General features: G+C 32.2%; 1 protein-coding gene across 1 annotated transcript in view; it reads left to right on the top strand.

Moving 5' to 3' along the window:
* The first annotated feature begins 1361 nt into the window (after positions 1 to 1361).
* LOC129803036 (cyclic AMP response element-binding protein A) overlaps positions 1362 to 19636 on the top strand; it is a 71955-nt gene continuing 53680 nt past the window's right edge. The window contains exon 1 of the mRNA XM_055849350.1: positions 1362 to 2260. Within this exon, the coding sequence (XP_055705325.1) occupies positions 2189 to 2260 (72 nt within the window). The 5' untranslated portion in view covers positions 1362 to 2188. The remainder of the gene's footprint in view (positions 2261 to 19636) is intronic.

Below are 19636 nucleotides of genomic sequence, written 5' to 3'. Positions count from 1 at the left end.
GCAAATTTTCTCGATGCGTAATGCCATTTCGCGCTTTTTTTTCGGTCCCGAAGATGTGCATAATGCCGGGATTGAGTGTAAATCTGAGGGCCAATTTTTGAAATTCTCACTATCACCCGCGAGCTCTTTTGTGACCGAGAAAAATTGACTCGCCCACCCCGGAAATTCTTGAGTACGTGCAACGAATACTTTATGTTATAAAGAAGTCGTTACAGAAGGATTTTAATCTACGGGGTGTGCGAGTAGATTTCTCTCGGCCACTAAAGAGCTCGCGGGTGCAAGTGAGAGTTTCAAAAATTGGGTCTCTGCTGTGGAACGAATTTCGCGCGGAGTAAAAGTAGTTAAAACAAAAAGATTCAACTATTTAACCTAAACCGGATTTAGGATAATTAAGTCTTAATCTAAGGCCGCAATCTAAACGATTTCATTGAGGTCATTTAGACTGTCGTATTAGATTCTGACTGAATTGTCCCAAAAACCGATTTTGGGACAATTCAATCTCAATTCAATGCGGCGGTGTAAATGACCTCATTGACTCCCAAAAGTAGGCAAACTTGCATAATTGTATGTGCATAATTCCGTCTGGTGCATAATCCCGAAGTGCATAATGCCTGGACAGAGTGTACACTGAAAATGGGTTTTGTTATTAATTTTGTTATTTTGTTGTTATGATAATTTACTGACTAATGCGCTAGACAGACTTACGACTTAAACCGAGAGACGGCTTAACGTGATTATAATCAAAATAATGATCAGATTACATTTCCATCAGTTTCTGACTAATTCGCGTCTTGGCCTAAGCCAAGAAATGGTTCAGTTAGTGGGAAACTGATGGGAATTTAGTCAAATCATTATTTTGATTATAAATACGTTAAACCGTCTCTCGGTTTAAGTCGTAAGTGTGTCTAGGGTATAACAGTGCTCCCGTTCCTTACGAATTAAATTTTCTAAAATACCCCTCCCTATTTACCCTATTTAGGGTAAGTGTGCCAAATTTCGGCATAGTTGCATATAAGCACCGAAGTCCTCAGTTTGAAATGCAATATTTTTAATTCATATTGATATTTTTTGTTACTTAAATAAATATTTAAAGGCAAAATGAATTCATTGACTATTCGAAGATTACATATATAATTTTAATTAATTTATTTCCATGGCCGAAATTACACTCAAAGTGACCGAAATTAGAAGCTGGCCGAAATTTGGCACACTTCCCCTACCTGTATTTATACCTTATTTTTTCGAATGACGAATATTTCTGAGCACCCTGTATACGTTATACATATTTATTTCACGTGATAAACTAATTGTTATTGTGTTTATTCACCCCCCACGCAATGGAGAGAGTGGGTGAAATTGTGGGGGAGACTTTTTCGTTGTAATCTGAGACAGATTCACAATTTGATGCATTTGTGGGGGTGTCGTCTATGACGTCACTGGTTTCGCTGAAGGGCCCTAAAAAGGACAAGTTGGTAAATTAATGCTTAAAATCATATTCTGACATAAATATTCATTAGTTCAGGGAGGAGGAATGGCTAGGAGGAATTTTGTTTAGGGGGAGAAAAAGGGAAGTTAGTAGCTGGTTTAAGTCTCCCAAATACAGCCCTGAGAAAATATATCGTGTTCTTCCCAACTCGCGATATTTCCACTTGTTGAGCTGAGACCGAGTTCAACCAAGTAGATTCCGAGTCTCCCATTCAGTTTGATTCAGACAACTGAACAGATTGGTGCGTTTTTCTGTTCAATTTCTTAATCACATTTTTTTGTGTTGTATTTTTTATTAATTTTACAAATTATAGACACCCAAGACGACAAAAAATTACAGTTATTTTGGTTTATCGGCTTTGGTAGTTTTTTTTTTGTTAATTTCTTTTGACCCGGGTTGAAATTCTCAAGGGATTTCCCCCACTGAAACATTGAAGAATTCACTGGTGAAGACATAGTAGTAAACTCTTGGTCTGTGAATGAAGAGCAAGAAGCTGCTTCTTCTCACTCATACAACTGAAGGAGGAAAAATCAGAGTGTCTTCAATCCTTTTTGCTGATTTTTCTTGCATTAACAATTTGGACCTAGAACCATTCTAAGGTAGTGCAATTTAAGTGAAAAGTGAAATTTATATTTTGACAATCATAAAAAAAACACATTTCGAGACAAATTTCTGGAAAACCCCAAGATATATCATTTGGATATGAACATGGAAACCTTCTACGACATTGGCAGCACAGATCTCCGGGAACTCTGGGAGTCTGATTTGGATCCGGTAAGTCACTTGTTTATTTCTCCCAAATATGACTCATATGCATTTCAAGAATTTTTCATATGCAAAAAGTGGTTAGAAATATTTTCTTTTTGAATTTTAAAATTTTAGGAAAAAGTGTAAAGTTAAATTTTTAACAGTTTCCTGAAGCAATCTCTCATGGAGCATGCTTCAATATTAAATGCTTGTGCCCCTTATGCCTTATCGGGCTTGCTGGGAAATTTCAGTGATAAGAGATTTGCAGGGAATTCTCAGAATTTTCTCCGAAAACAATCTTGTCGTTTCCATTGAAACTTGTGTCAATATCACACTTAAAGAATGGCTTGTATCAAAACAGTTTTTTATTAATTTGTTTATTGTTTCATAAACAAAATTTATAGTTCAGACATACAGTCTTCTTACCTCAGCTTTTCAGTGACTAAGATCAGTTGCATTTTTATAGCTTTTGAAATTTATTTCTCAATTATAAATAAAAAAATCAAATATTTAAAGTTTAAATTTCCTGAAGTTTGATGCCTTTTAGCTTGAGCGGCGTACAGTAGATGCATTTTTTTTATTATGGTTTTATAAAATATTCTATGTAAGGCGGTATGGAAGTAAAATCCTTATAACTTTTTTATAGCAGGATTGTTTATCTCACTGAGGCTACTAGTAAAGCAGTGTACTTTTAAAACGCTCTACGTGACGTTCACCAAGGCTTATGCCCTAAGACAGACTTACGGTTTAAGCCAAAAGACGGTTTAGTGGGAAACTGATGGGAATATAGTCTTATAATTATTTTTATTATAATTTCGTTAAGTGGCCTCTCGGCTTAATTCGAAGGCGTGTCCAGGACATATGTTTCCTTCTGGCTAGTGATAGAAGGAATAGGGCAATTTTGGTCAGTATTTTTTGTAAATTTAATCAGTGCGTGTTTTATACCTTGTCAAACGCTCTCAATTCATTAAAATTTCCTTAGGGTAACTGTGTCAAGTGTGGCTAAAATCATAGGTCAATCCAACACATTAGAAAGCTCTTTAAAGATGCATTATAAGTCTTGTCAAAGTCTTGGTTTTATAAAGCAGCTATTTCACTTTTTGAGAAGTTTTAAGTTAATTACAGTGCATCTCCTACAATATGAACGTGTTTAATTCACATATTTCTATTTTTTTTTTTAAATTATTAGGCGTTATAGTTACTACAGTTAATTTGTTAAAAGTTGCCTCAGATTCATACTCAATAAAGGAAGTTTAAAAGTTAAACATTTACCATGAAATCTAATTTTTTTTGAATGGTTTTTAAAATTTTTACGGGTCAAAATTATTGGAGTTACACTGCAGATGTTTTAAAATTAAAGATCTTTATCGGAGAATACGAATCAGGTGATTAAAAACCGATGAAAATGAGGGGTAGATTCGGCAAATCAAACGAACTGATGCAAACATTTTAAAAACAGACAATTACAATTTACTCAATTTACAATTGAGGCACTATAATATTCAGCAATTTTGAAAAAAAATTTAGGGTAAGGGTAGGATGTATGGACCATAAAGGCTATATCGTGACCCCAACATATTTTTTTTGAAAATTTTATTGATTAAACTAATTGTTTTTTGTAAAATGTCGTGCATTAACCCTTCAAGGACGACTGGGATACTGTTGTCGCAAATACAAAAATAAATTTCTGACTAAAGAAAGGTATTTTGTCCTCTAAATAGTCAGAAGAAATGGTTTTTGCTTTTGGGACACCGGTATCCCACTCGTCCTTAAAGGGATAATTGCAAATGAAACACATTTGGCGAAAGATAGGTTCCTTAAAAAGGGGAATTATATTCGAAAAAACATAATATTTTGGGGAGGCGTCTACACACTAGGAAATTTTTTTTAATAAGTCCTTTTTTTAAAGAAAATATTCCCTATCATTGTACGCGGAAACGTTTTTTTTTTTCAGACAATTTTTGAGGAAAATTGCTTAGTGTGTAGACGACATTATTCGGAATAAACATAAAACAAAAAGACAATTAAAAAAAATTAATACAAATACCGAGTCAGAAAGTTAAATTTTTGAGATGCGAATTCAAGTTCTTTTTTAATAGCGTATATTGGTCATAATAGATCAGATGGTGTAAGATTTTGATAAGGGAGAACCAACCAAAAAAACGAGGTTTTACAGAATTAGACAAGAGAAAAAATATAAAATTGAAAATTGTTTTTTTCGATTTTTTAAGATTGAAAGTCTAAAAAAAAAATAAAATTTAAAAATTGTTGTTTTAGTTTAGATTACTTATAAGAAAAAATCACATAAGGCAAAATATAGCATGATAATCCTTAATAATTAGTTTTTTAAATTGAAGAATTTTTTTCCAAGGGTAGAAATTGACATAGCAATGTTACTAGCTTTGGATCTAGGTTAGGATTTTAGCTTTTGAAGAAGCCCAAATCCTCTAAATTTCTTAGAAAATGTAAATTTCTATTTTATTTTTTTTATTTCCCGCTTAAGAATTAATAATATTAGTAATCAAAATTTGCAGAACCACTTCTCATAGAGGAACTAGGCTTTCTCGAAAGAATATAGGGTAACGTGTTGTATTTCGGGACACTTTTTAGGACTTTGAAGTTTCAAACAACTTAATGACTTCTCAAATTATTTTTTTTTCATTGTTGATACAAATATTTATATTCCTTATTCTATCGAGAATAAGATTCTTACCGAAAAATGTTGAAAAATGCATAATTTTTTATACAAAATAGCAAAAATGTAAAGAAGTAAGAATGGTATATTTCAAAAGTCGCTATTATGCAAATAACTTTCAGTGAGCCTGACTATTTTCCTTTAAGTAGAAGGTTCAAACTTCACTTTTTCATAAATAAATTTAAATATCACTTGTAAAGTGGCTTAAATCGAAAAAAAAATTAAACACTGTTTGTGTTGATATCTGCAAAATTGACCACACTGCAGGTTTTGTAAAAAGTGGCATTTGACCCTCAAAATTCATGCATATTTCACACTTTAAATTAAATTAAATTTCAAAAAGTTTATGTTTATCTGATACGGAAAGAGCTTAATGCCCAACGCACAATAACTTTTGTTTAGTAAACATGTTTTTGACATTTCAATGAGAGTGAATGAGACATAGATCTAGTCATCTCGCTCATTCTCATAGGAAATTTTGAAAACATGTTTACAAACAAAAGTTATTGTGCGTTGGGCATAATGCCCAAAGCACAATAATTTTTGTTTTGTAAAAATATTTTTGACTTTTCAATGAGAGTGAGTGAGATCTAGATCTAGTCATCTCGCTCACTCTCATGGGGAATTTTGAACACATGTTTACAAACAAGAATTCTTGTGCGCTGGGCATAATATTTCAAATATAACTTAAAAATAATAAGAAAACAAGTATTTATAGAATTTTTGATGTGTCCAAAAATACACATATTGTGTCCCGAAAAGCACCTAGTCCAGAAATACCACACGTTACCCTACATTGTTATTTTTTCTTAGAAAGCCAGGTTTGCCTGGTTGGGGACTTGAAGGAGATTCGAATCCCGGATGCTTACAGCACACAGCGAGATCTTTATCACTTAACTCCTCTCGAACCTTAACCGGGTATTAGAAACTTTTAATTAAGTCACTGTAAATGTTAAATGCTCTTAAAATTGTTTGAGCCAAATAATCAGACATTGATTATTGACGATATTAACAGTTTTAAAGATTTAACCCCAATTGCTTCATTCCTAAAATCGTGCTTAGTTTTCATTTAAATTTTTTTCGGAGTTCACTTAATACCGTAGAAAAGATGATATGCCTAAGTGTTTTAATTACATTATCTAATGAGCTCTGCCATAAGAACATGATCCCTCTGTAAGTGAATAAATTAGTCTTGATATCGTGAATATTTGCTTCCAACCAGAAAAAAAGTATCCATGGGTGTCTCTTGATCAGTTTAAGAAGGTCTTTGACTTTTGACTCTCTCACTGCCCGAACAAATGGAAAAAAAACATCACACAGCCGAAAATCTCGCAAACTATTGAATCCACCGAAAAAAAGCGTTTAGAGATACTCTTGAAGACCCTCTGCCAATTTCTTGTACTTTCGTGCTGGGAAATGTGCGTTGGGAAAAAAGTTCTTCGAAAAAAAAGCCCATTCGATAATTCTCCCAATTATTCCACTAAATATCGAACGAATTTCATTTGATATGTGGAGAAGAAAAAAAAAGAAGTTTGAGAAGAATCTTGTGAAGCCATCGCACGCACTTCACTTACCATTAAGGGGCCCCCTCGAGCAGCTCACAATGACGTCAGTGGTCGGTGTAAAAGTACACTCACTTGGAGGAAAAAAACCCGTTAAACAGCGACTTCTTACCAGCCATTTTCTCGATCGCGCAAAAATTCCACACTTGGGTGTGCCTCATCTATCCCTCTTCCACTTCTACCAATTTCTCTCACCATCTCTGTCTCCTGCTCTTGCCCAGGTGAAAGACAATCTTGGGATACAGGTAGTCTTCATATGGCAATGAAGTTAGTGATTCCCTCAGGAATGAAATGAATAGATCATAGCACTTCTTCATTGTCACGTGCATCTCTTGTAGTCTCCATGGCTAGGAGTTCGTGCCCTTTGCAATTTGCAGACTTTTTGCCATTTCTTAAGTGTCGATTGCTTAGAACACAGATTTAAATGGAAATTTTAATTTAAATGGAAATAAATTACATCTTATAGCCATGTCATGCATCTTTTTGTTTGTTTCCATTTCGAGCCGAAGAAAATACCGTAGAATCAATTGTATTTAGGGTAAGTGTGCCAAATTCCGGCCAGCTTGAAATTCCGGCCATCTTTTTTGTTCCTCGAATTTCCATGAATTTTTAGTTTTTACATACTCTAGAGATTATACAGTGCAAAAAAAAAATAACAAAAAAATTAGCTTCGACAAACAAAATGACGTGAAAAAGACATTTGAAGAATTCCCGATGGGCAAAGAACTATGAGAATGAAGGTGGCCGAAATAGGGCACCAAAGCTATGTCAACATTTTTATTTATTTTAAAATGTATTAAGAATGATTTTAGAGTAAATAAAGATGATAAACTGTCTACAAGTTTCCAAGCAACACTCCTTAAGAAGAAGTAATAAAAATATTCAATTTCTATTGATAATATTCCATTTAAAACTTGAAATCTTGGCGCTTGTATGCAACTATGCCGAAATTTGGCAGATTTATCCTATTTTAGAATATTTAACCAAATATTAGTCCAAATATAAATAAATTGAATAAATAACACTACCGGTCGAATTGAGGAACCGGTCGATTTGAGGGCACTTTACCTTATATTTTAGAGTTGATTTTATTTCTATTTAGGTGTAATATTCGGAAGAGTTGTTTTAACTTTTTTCCTAAAATTTACATGACAAAAAAGTATAAATAACTCTTTTTAAGACTGAAAATAACTCGTTTTAAGAGTTAAAATAACTCGTTTCAAGAGTTAAAAAGCCTTTTTTAAGAGTTTAAATAACTCTCAAATCCCAAAATGAATATGTTTTGCAATTTTATGTTTTTTTTTAAATCATTTTGTGTAGTAATATTTTCTTGACCTCAAGTTCGCTATGTTCCGAGCGAAATATCACGTATGAGTACGCACATGTCTTCATGAAACACTGTTAAGCATATTTCTAGTTGATGTTCTATATGAACTTTGTCACACGAAAATTTTCTTGACTGAAGTATATTCTTAAAACAAAAACACTTAAGCATATACTTCAGTCGAGATGAAAGGAGAATGGTCAAATCCGGTCCCGGAATCGCCACGAACGGGACCTATGTCATTGGATAGACATTAGTATAGGTAACAACTTTTGTTCTGGGATCAATGTTCTAAACCATGGAGGAACAGTTCTAGAGCATAAAAACTATTTTTTACAATGATGAAGAATGATCAAAAGTATATGGGCGCTGGTTCATCTTCATACAAAGATTAGAGTAGACGCATTTTGAAGATATTGATATAAGGTTGAGAAAAATGCCGGGACCCAGGACGATAAACGCTGGGAATCCTTCTAAAATGGCCTTCATCCTTCCGAAAAATCGCTGTTTTGACAACGAATTACACAAAAACTGCTAAAGTGATCTTGATGAAATTCGGTATAGGGCCACTGCATGACTTAAAGTTTTTTCCATGCATATCACCCCCTCCCCCCACCCTCCATTCTGATAGCCCCCATACAAAATGGGGGCACTTTACCTTATAACTCCTTTCTAAGACGATGTAGAAAGCTGATATTCAACAAGGGAACAAAGCTTAGGGAAGACTTTTCAACCATGCATGTTAACCCGCTCCTCCACCACTCCATCTAGTAATCCTATACAAAATGAGAGCATTTTGACCTCCTTTCTGAGAAGAAGTAGTTGTTTGTAAAAGAATGAAAAAAATGAATAACTAATAACGTTAACAATAATTTTCTAGATTTTATATGCATTTATAGATATCTAGTCGAATTACAGCTTTCTGCCTCCTTTTAGAAAGGAGTTATAAAGTCAAATAGTCTTATTTTGTATGGGGGCTACCAGAAGGGGTGATGGAGGAAGAGTTTGGTCAGTATGGTTAAAAAGTCTTCTTTAAGCCTTGTTCCCATGCTGTATTTCAACTTCCTATCTTTTCTCAGAAAGGAGTTATAAGGTGAAATGCTCTCATTTTGTATGAGGGCTACCAGAAAGGGGGACAGAGGAGGGAGATATTATACATGGTTTAAAAGTCTTCCCTAAGCTTTGTTCCCTTGTTGAATATTAGCTTTCTACATCGTCTTAGAAAGGAGTTATAAGGTAAAGTGCCACCATTTTGTATGGGGGCTATCAGAATGGAGGGTGGGGGGAGGGGGTGATATGCATGGATAAAAACTTTAAGTCATGCAGTGACCCTATACCGAATTTCATCAAGATCACTTTAGCAGTTTTTGTGTAATTCGTTGTCAAAACAGCGATTTTTCGGAAGGATGAAGGCCATTTTAGAAGGACTCCCAGCGTTTATCGTCCTGGGTCCCGGCAATTTTTCAATCTTATATCAGTACCTACAAAATGCGCCTACTCTCGTTTGTGGCGATTCCGGGACCAGCGCCCATATAGTTTTGACCATTCTCCTTTATATCGAAAAAGAGTAATAATTACATCGATATTCTTCGAGTTAATTCAACTCTGCCAAAGAGTTGTTTTAACTTTTTAGGTTTTTTCTTAGTGTAGTATTAATAACAAAAAGTGATAGGATGAATCACACAATAGGACAGAAATAATCTTAAAATAGGTTAAATTCAAACACAAGAAACAGAGTCAGTTGCAAACTGACGTAGAATCAATCGCAGTGTGAGGTATCAGTAATCTCAAGGTGGGTTAAAGGCAATCATAAAACGGCATAGAATCAATCACAGTATGAAGTAGTATCAGTCCCAAAATGGGTTACAATCAGACACATAATGACACAGAATCAATCACACAATGGCATAGAATTAATCGCAGAGTGGGCTAAACTCCAACCAAAAACAGATTAAAATGAAACATAAAGTGGCGTAGTATCAATCACATATTGGTATAAAATCAATCACAGGATGGGATAGAATCGATCAGTGTGGGCTAAAATCAAACACAAATTGAGATTAAATTCAATCATCGAAAGGTAGAGTGAATCCTAAAAACAAATACTACACTGAGAAAGAAAAGTAACTTTAACACTTTTTAGGTGCAAAAATATATCAACATTTTTTAATGTTAATTTTACACCTTTTTAAGTGTTAATTTAACATGAAAAGGGGTAACTCTAAGTCTCAATACACCAAAAAAGGGTAATATTAACACCGATTTCGGATCAATAATGCAGGGTAAAATTAACATTTCCGGAATGTTATTTTAACTTTTCGGATTTCTCTCAGTGTATGCAAAATGTGGTAAAAGCTGTGGACAAACTGGGGTAGATCTAAATCCAAAAGCGGATCAAATCTATCACATTGGTGTAATGGTGTAGAGCCAATCTAAAAATGTGATAGAATTAGTACTATTACTTTTTAATAATAGTTTTAACACCAAAGCAAAGAGAAAGCATAGATTAACTAAAAGCATTGATTTAATTTGGCTTGTGTTCCTATAACATCTAAAGAATACATCGTTAAATATTGTGCGATAAATTTTCTTTTTTTTTTTTAAATAGTTTTTCCCAAAAAATCTCATAGTATTCTCAAAGAAATTTTTTGTAATAAATCGGTAATTTTAGCACACGCAATTACATTATTATTAATCGTATAGAGATATTGTATTACAAGGTAATCATTTTTACAATGTCCATATCCTGTGTTGGAATCTGCTAAGTCCATTGTAAACCGCCCAGGAGCGCCTTCCCAATTACAATAGAATACGCAATTACATAAAAAATGTGTAGAAAAATGTTTTTATTTAATTCAGAAATTTTATTACACTTCCTGTTATGGTTTATTACGGTTATTGTTTTTGTAACTTTAAATGATGGAAGAGAAAAACGAAAAAAAAACTTTGGGACTTTTCGACTAACATTTTAATGATCTCTTCAAATAAAGAGTTTAAAAGCTTAATATGCAACCAAATGTATCGTAATTGAAGGTATTCCCAATTTTCAACAAGAGACCAATTTGTGGTAAGTCGGCGGCAGACTCTTTCACAAGTTATCAGATTGTCAAGAATCTCTACTAATAAAAATCATTACAAGAGCTTCATCAGTCATTAAAGGTTTTTACTCGACTATTACAGTTTAAACCAGTAAATATTCAGTTCAATTTTACTGTCGTCATTAATTGATTGTCGTCATTTATTAATTTGAAAGCCTTGCCATACGATAGCTTTTCGTACACATGTCTGGCATGTCTGTATTATTTTCAAGATTTCTGGTTTGAAGTTAATTACAGGGAGGCGGTTTTTGGTACGTAGAATTCTAAACTAAATTTCTTGATGAGTGCTAACCATGCTAACAAGCTACCAGATATTTACACTCTACCAACATACATATTGTAAGAATAAATTAAAAAGAAAAGGCGCACCTATGCAAGTAATGTATTAATCATAAAAATTACTGATATATTGAATTTTTTTTTCATTGAACACTCAAATACTTTCAAGCGAGAGCAAAGTGAGAGAGAGATAGTGAAAAACAGAATGAGAAAGATGATCTTTAATTATTAATGCTGGCAATGAATTACCAACTAGAGTTAGCACGTGAAGACCTTCCTGAAATTCTCAATTTCTAACTGAAAATTCACCTGCTAATATATGAATAATTGTTTCCTAAATTATTTCAAACTTTTTTCACCTTCTCATATTACTTCTGAGTGGTGGACGCTTTATTTTCACCTATTGCAGAACAATGCTTGGGTGATTACAAATATAGGTCATTTTTCATTTTATGTGGGACTCTGTGATAAGAGTTATTGAGAAAAAATCACATTATGTACACGCTAAAAAAAAGTAGTTTATTGCCTGATAGATTAATTATAAACAGGGTGACCTAGTTAGGGTGTTTGGAAAGTTTTCAGGACTATGGGTATTAACCCGTTGTTCCTTCTATACATATTAGTCATTTTATCATACTCGATCTGCAAAGTAAAAGCCTGAGTAGACGCCTTATATTTTAAGTAAATATTTGAAGTTTAACTTTAAAAAGGAACTTGTTCAAGAGCTGAAACGTTTAGAGATATCGAGATCGAATTTAAAGAACCCCCCTCTGTAAGGTAATCTACGGTGAAATAATACTATATATCTTTTAATCCTGATCTTACTTTGATGAGGAAATAAGTAATTAGATGGTTGTCTTTAAATATAATTTTATCGCCATCTAGTGGTTAATCCACAAACTTTGCATGTTCCAACTTCTTCATAAATATTTGGTTAGCTTTCAATATTATAATAGAAAATAAATTGAAATAATAAAATTTATTAAATTATAAGATGTAATTCATGTAACATTTTTCTCAAGCTCAAGACTTATTAAGGATATTGACTATACTCAGAAAAGTTTGTAGAAAAGGTGTTTAAGTTTTGTAATTTTTGGAAAGAGTGAATGGAAGAGTGTGCTCCCAATAAAAAAGTTTATAAAAAAAGATTTGTAGTGCCCGAATGTGTAATCAAACTTGTCAATGAGCAAACAAGCCGAGTTTGTAAGCCACAAACCTTGCAGGTAAAAGGTTGTGAGTCACCTGTAATTTTAGCTAGAACTAAAATAAAATATTTAGTGATTTTTTATCCATTTCTTATTATTAATCTTTGAAATGAACCTTTTTTAGCACTTTACTGTTCTCAAGTGTTTTGGTTCCTGTCATGACTGTTTGATGGTTTAAGAACACAGCGAGGACTGCAGGAAATAGCCGAGATAGAAACCAATACACAGAAAAGTCGATAATGCAGAAGCACTTGAGAAGAGTAAAGTGCTAAAAACATGTTAACTGTTGGAATAGCAGCATTAGTTTGAATTGGACTTCACAAATGAGAGTGAAGTTTTTTTTTTATTAAACAATAATATATGTGTTTTTCTTATAAACAAAAAGTGCAAGGATTGATGTAACTAGCAATAAAGGATAATGTTCCTCATGGTGTTATTGTTTTCTCTCGCGAGATGGAACTGAAAACTGTTCTCAATTATTATTTTTCAAGTTTCTAATCAAACTTTCTGTCAATTTGCAGAAAAATTCGCGAGTTGACAATTTTCTCACAATTCTTTAAAAAATATTGCTCTTCTGCTAAATATGTAATGCCCAACGCACAATAACTTTTGTTTGCAAATATTTTTTCAAAATTTTTTATGAGAGAGAGCGAGATAACAAGATCTCTGTTTCATTCACTCTCATTGAAATGTCAAAAACATGTTTACAAAACAAGAGTTATTGTGCGTTGAACATAACTAAGTAATAAACATTGATGTCGAGTTTTATTATTTTTTCAATTTTGATAAAGTGTTTACAAAGACTGGAAAACAAACTTAGGCGTAGTAGGGCACCTTCGAAATGGGGCTTCTTTAAAATTGGGCTTTTTTCTACTATTTTTAAATCGAATTGAGCCTTTTTTCATGATGTATTTTAGCTTCAAAAATGGTTTATGGAGCTAATTTATATCATTGAAAGGTTCATTTTCAATTTAAAATTGGAGAAAAAGCTCTATTTTATCAATTTAATTTTTTATGATAGTTTCAATTAGGGTACACTGAGAAAAATCCGAAAAAGTTAAAATAACATTCCGGAAATGTTAATTTTACCCAGTATTGATCCAAAATCGGTGTAAATATTACCCTTTTTAGGTTATTAGGGGTTAAAGGTACCCTTTTTCATGTCAATTTTACCCTTAAAATGGTGTAAAATTAACATTAAAGAATGTTGATATATTTTTACACCTAAAAAGTGTTAAAGTTCTGAGAAAAAAGTTAATCCCACCCTCTTTTTTAATGAGTGTACAATAGGACAATTCTGAACAGAATCTAATTTAGATTTTTGAGATTTTCTCATTGTTTCAGGTGGATAAAAAAACAAAGATCATGAAGAAATACTTGTACTTCTTTATAGTAGTTTTCTTTTGCACATCTGAAACAGTGAAGAAATCTTAAAATTCAGAATTAGATTTGGTTCATAATTACCGTAATTACCCTATAGTAGCCTATTTAAGAAAAGAAACGAAAATTTCTTATTCCTCTTTTGCTGGACATTCTAGGGACACTTGAACTAGTTCTCTCTGTAGTCACCATGTCGAAGGCATTGCATTAATTTTCCCAATCAATAATCTTGTAATGAACGGTAATTAATTTTGCAGATGTCTAATCAACAAGGAAATATTGAAGCCAAATTTAATCTTGAATTTTGCAAGATTTCTTGTGGGATTTTGTAATGGATTTTCTTGGTTTGAATTGCAAAGTTTCGTTTGATGAGAAAAAAAAGAAGAAAACATCTGGATTAGACATTATCCATGAGAGAGATTTCAGAATTTCACAACATCCATCTCAAATAGATGTTTTCGTATGTTTTTTTTCCCTTTGGTCTTTTCTTTTGGAACTCTTGTGTGTTTTTGTTGGAAAATCCACCCCCACAAGCCAATTAATGACGTCAAAATCCCACAAGAGGGCTCGAAATGACGCACACGGAGAACATTGCGACTTATTGGCCCAGATACAGCAAGTGAATCTGCTTTGGAAGAATTATTGTTGTATTATAAGAACCTTGAGCTCTTTAGAGAAAATTTATTAAACACCATCGCTATCATTAGTGGTTAACAAAAAAAAAAGATTGCACATGTTAGAATTATTTCCATTTCAAGTATATAGCATTAAATTCTTAGTAATTATTTCACACCATTACTAATTAACATTTTACCTCCCTTTTGAATTGTTCTTTCTCTCAACTTTATTTTCGTTGAATTAATTTTCGCATTTTTCTCTGCGCTTTTCTCCAATTTTTCGCCAACACAATACATACTTTCACGTTTATGTCATCAGAAAAAGAAGTGGATTGCGGTATAATAAAAACAAGCCAGCGTGAGACCTAGATCTGTTTATGGTAGGTGAGATTCTTATTGTGAGTCAATTTAGAATTGTCTTGAATTCGGTTATGTATAAAAAAAGGCCCGTATTAATAAAAGAGAAATTCACTTCATTGACTAAAGCGCTCCTGGTGTTAATTTCACAAACTTTGCTTGTTCCAATGAGTTGTACAACGATACTCTAATACATCAAATACAGTTAAAGCCTAAAAAATAAAATCATTTTACCCTTTAGTCCTTACTTTATCAAAATTGGTTAATACAACCAGAAATATAAGCAAGGGTATAGCCAGAATTTCAGTAATGGTCTCTACACACTAGAAAAATTTATGTCCATATTGAAGAGTTTTTCCTACATAAGCGTAGGTAATTTGCTTCAATATGGACATAAAATCCTCAAGTGTGTAGAGGCTCTAAGGAGGAGATACAATACAAAATTATATTAAGTGGTATTTTAAGAGAATATTTTTGAAAAATTATCCCTTAAAGAAACGTATTTCGAATGCAAAGAACAAGGGTTTTCTCGAAAAATCCGAAATATTGAATTTTAATCCAATAATTAATAATTTCAGTTGCTTGAAAGCAATAAAATCCTTTACCTTTTGGAAAAATATCTACTTAGGAACTGTTCTTTGAGAAAAATCTGTTATTTGTTCCATTTTTGCGCCGATCTTGACGATTTAACGGATTCAGACAAAGGTACAAAAACGGTCTTATGGATCTCAGTAGCTTTTCTTGGAAAAAAAGCATGTAAGCTTGAGCTTAAACCAAAAAAGCTTTAGACTCTATTTTAAAAATCGTCATTATCAGGGGCCTCTCAACATTAAATTTTTCCATACGTTTTTGCATAGAGGCACTGAAGACTATTGGCAAGATTTTTCCTAAAGAGAACTTACTTATAAGTCTGATATATTTCGAAATCGTGCACTAAAAGCTATCTAAAAATACATATTTCATAATGCTCGCCGAAATAATACAAGAACTACGAGAAAATTTGTTTAAGTCGCGGTGCAATAGCAGCAAAATTTTTACAAGGAAAAGTGAAAAATATCTTCACTTTTTATTAGGCTTTATGAGCCCCTGGTCATTATCCTATTTCAATCCGATTTTAATAATTTCAAGCGTTGCGTGTAACTGATACAATTTTACAGGAGAAGGGACTAAAACTAACTTTCAATTTTCCTTTAAAACTCTTTTTAGGAGTTTTCTACAAGGTTTCTGGTTTTAAATTTACCATAAATCTATTTTCACATCGATTTTTATGATCTCAAATTGTTTGTAAAGCAATAACATTTTTACAAACATTGTCTAAAACGTTTCCAGATGGACTTTTCTTGGTCCAAATTAGCTGAAAATATGAATTAATGGCTCTGGCACATCTTTTAGATCAGGAAAATTTATGAAATCTAAATTCACATGTCTTTCTTTTTCAAACGTTTTGCATGTATATTTCATTCTTTCGCACTCTAAATTCGATTGAGCTAAATTTAATTTTTTGTGATGTATAAATGAAGAAGAAGAGTGCGATAGAGTGAGACAGACACATGCATTAGAGTTCCGAAAAAAATGGATGTGAATTTCGACTTCATAAAATTTTCTTGATCTAAAAGGTGTGCCGGAGCCATAAAAATTGGGAAAGCTTTGATTAAAAAAAAAATGTTTACATTTGTTTAAAAATAAAATGAAAATATCAATCTTGATGAAGCTGATGACTTTTGTAAGCTGAAATCTTGCTAAAGATATCAAGAAAACATTTTTCTGTCGAAGAAAATTCAAAGAAATACATGAAACATGGAATAGAAAATGCTTTTTCTTTAATAGAAAAATTTCTTTTAAAATTATTCGAAAATTCTATTCTAAAAACTGATTTTGATTATTTTTTCGGATGTGGAATTCTTTTTAACTTTTTCTCCCGAAGTATATGATTGAGTGTTAATTTCTTTGAACGTATAGAATTAAAGGAATATTTATATAATAATCAGTGCATAGAACTCTTGACTTGGATCACTGAAGTGATACTTTTTAAAGAATTTATCATTTAGTTCCCATAAAAACTGCCTTATGGACCATTATTCTTTTCAATGGAACCCCTGTGAACCTTTCATTTTTACTTCTATATAACGATTAGGGTAAAATGGGGTAATTTGGAACAATTTTTAATTTGAAATTTTGAGATTTCCTCACAGTTTTGGATGTGCAAAAGGAAAAATCACGAAGAAATGCTGTTTTTTTCCTTCTTTGCCCATCTGAAACTCTGAGAAAACTTCAAAATTCCATATTAGAAATATTTCAAAATTACCCTATTTTGTTCTATGCAGTTTTTCCCAAGATCGTTCACTTAAGTTCATTATGATCAACTTTTGACCATTAGAAACGAAGCTTTGGCAAAGTTTGAGCTCAATCAAGTACCATGGAAGTTCATTACGACAACGATGAATAAGATTATTGTAAAAGTATCACCTGGTATATGTAGGTGAGACCAATGCCCTAATTGCAATGTAATCTGTTTTTTGTTATTTGACAAAAATCACCAACACCACAATTTATTGCACTAACTCAGCAAAATATTTATTCAAATACACAATAAAAAATCGTCAACCGCAGATTTTTATGTAATATCTCAACTGAAATTTTTAAGAATCAATCGTAGAGGAGAGTTGAGAGGAAATTAATATTCAACGATCATGGAAAAAAGTCATTGAATATGGAAATTGCGGCGAAAGAGAAAAAAAAGAGATGAATGATCAAAGAAAATCAAAGCTAAAGTCACTTTCGTCAGAAACATTGGAGAAATGCGGCTTAAAATGTTTCAAAATCAATCTTCGTTTCAATCCATTGATCATGGCTTTTGTCCTATAACTCTCACCCTTTATACCAAAATCACTTTAAACATTATCACAAAAGACGTTTTTTTCAATTTATTTAGGATATTTTGGGATTATTGAAGAGCCAAAAAAAATCCATAGTATTTTCAGAGATAAAATTCAAGGAATTTTCTGTATACTTTCGAAAATCATCAAGAAGTTATCTCAAGCGAATCTTGCAGACATTACTTTTCTTCCCCTCGAGACCATATCCGCTTTGCTACACATACTTTCATAAATATATAAATAATGTGTAAAAATATATAAAGATTTTGTATACGATGGAGCGGTGAAGCTTAACCACGGTTTATGGCACGGGTTTAAGCCGGTTTTGGCCACTAAATAATGTAGAATATTTTGATTAAAATTTAAGGTATTGCACTCTAAAAGGACAGGTTTAATTTATAGAATTCGTCACAAAAGTATTTAAAAAAAATCGTTGAAATATGCACTAAATTCATTTTATAATATAATCGTAATGAAACTTTGATATTCATAATTAAATTAATTCACTTTGATATTTTTTTTACATAGAAAGATATCCAATGAAAAAGCTAGATATCCATGTTAGTTAATTATGATGTTTATTAGTCTATTCACTTTAAAGAATTCGAAAAAGAAAATATTTTCCAGTTCTTTTTGGTTCTTTACGCGTAAATCGTGATTTCTTATTCGAACTTCGAACTGTCAGATTTCTTGTCATCTTTGGTCATTTGACAGGAGTCGAAAATGTAAACATTCGAACTTTCTTGGATAGTTTTAAGATCAAATGGGTGTTCTTAAAACACAATCCGTGTTTAATTCACAAGGAGATCCATGTGATCTCTTTTTCGAACTTCAAACTTTCAGATTCCTTGTCTTCTATAGATATTTAGCAGGAGTCAAGAAGAATTTGACATTTGAATTGCTTATTAGATATATTCGAATTAGGTCTTAAAATACAATTCACGTTTTATTGACGAAGATACTAATGTGATTTCTTTTTCGAATTACAAACTGTCAGATTCCTTGTCATCTCTTGTTATTTAACAGGAGTCAAAAATACTGGAATTTCGAATTAGTTCTTAAACAACATTCTGCGTAGTATCCACAAGGAGGCTCAAGGGACTTCTTTTTTGATTTTCGAACTGTTAAATTTCTTGTCATCTCTGGTTATTTGACAAGTGTCAAAAAGACTAAAAACATTTGAACTTCGAACTAACTCTTAAAGCACAAATTGTGTTTTATCGACAAGGAGGCTCATTTTATTTTTTTCGAATTTCGAACTGTCAGATTCCTTGTTAGATGTTTGTCAGGAGTTGAATATACAGTAATACATTTGAATTAGATCTCGGTACGTTTGAATTATTTATTAAATAACATTTTGTGTCCTATGTGATTTCTTTTTGATTTTCGAACTGTCAGAATCCTCGGTAATTTCTGGTTATTTGACAGGCATCAGAAAACAACGAATACATTCGAATTAGTTCTTGGATACTGTTGAATCAATTCTTAAACAACATTTTACATTGTATCTGCAAGCAGACTCATGTGATTTCTTTTTAGAATTTCGAATTGTCATATTTCTTGTCATTTCTGGTTATTTTACAACTGTCAAAAATCGAAGTACACTCGAATTTCTTCTTAGATATAGTTCGAATTAGGTCTGAAAACACTATTCGTGTTTTATCCATCGAGGCTCATGTGATTTCTCTTTAGAATTTCGAACTGTTAAATTTCTCGTCAACTCTGTTTAAATTATAATTAAGGTTTTATTTATTCAAATTAACGGCTTAAGACACAAGCTTACGAAATCTTTAAACTTTCAAGTACATTCCAGTGCAACAGCTCTCATAAACTTGTTCATCGTAATTTTTTATTCTTTCAATATAAAATAAAAACCACATATTACCTATGTAATGCACAATGAAATATGCAAACTTTTTGTGAGATCGTTTTTTTCTTAAATTGTATGTGAAAAATTCGCGAAAGTTTTGAAGACTATATTGAAAGACTTTTGATGAAAAAAAAATCCAC

This window comes from Phlebotomus papatasi, chromosome 2, assembly GCF_024763615.1.
Source record: "Phlebotomus papatasi isolate M1 chromosome 2, Ppap_2.1, whole genome shotgun sequence".
NCBI lineage: Eukaryota > Metazoa > Arthropoda > Insecta > Diptera > Psychodidae > Phlebotomus > Phlebotomus papatasi.
The sequence above is the reverse complement of the archived record's forward strand: the minus strand, read 5'-3'. Positions and strand labels throughout refer to the sequence as shown.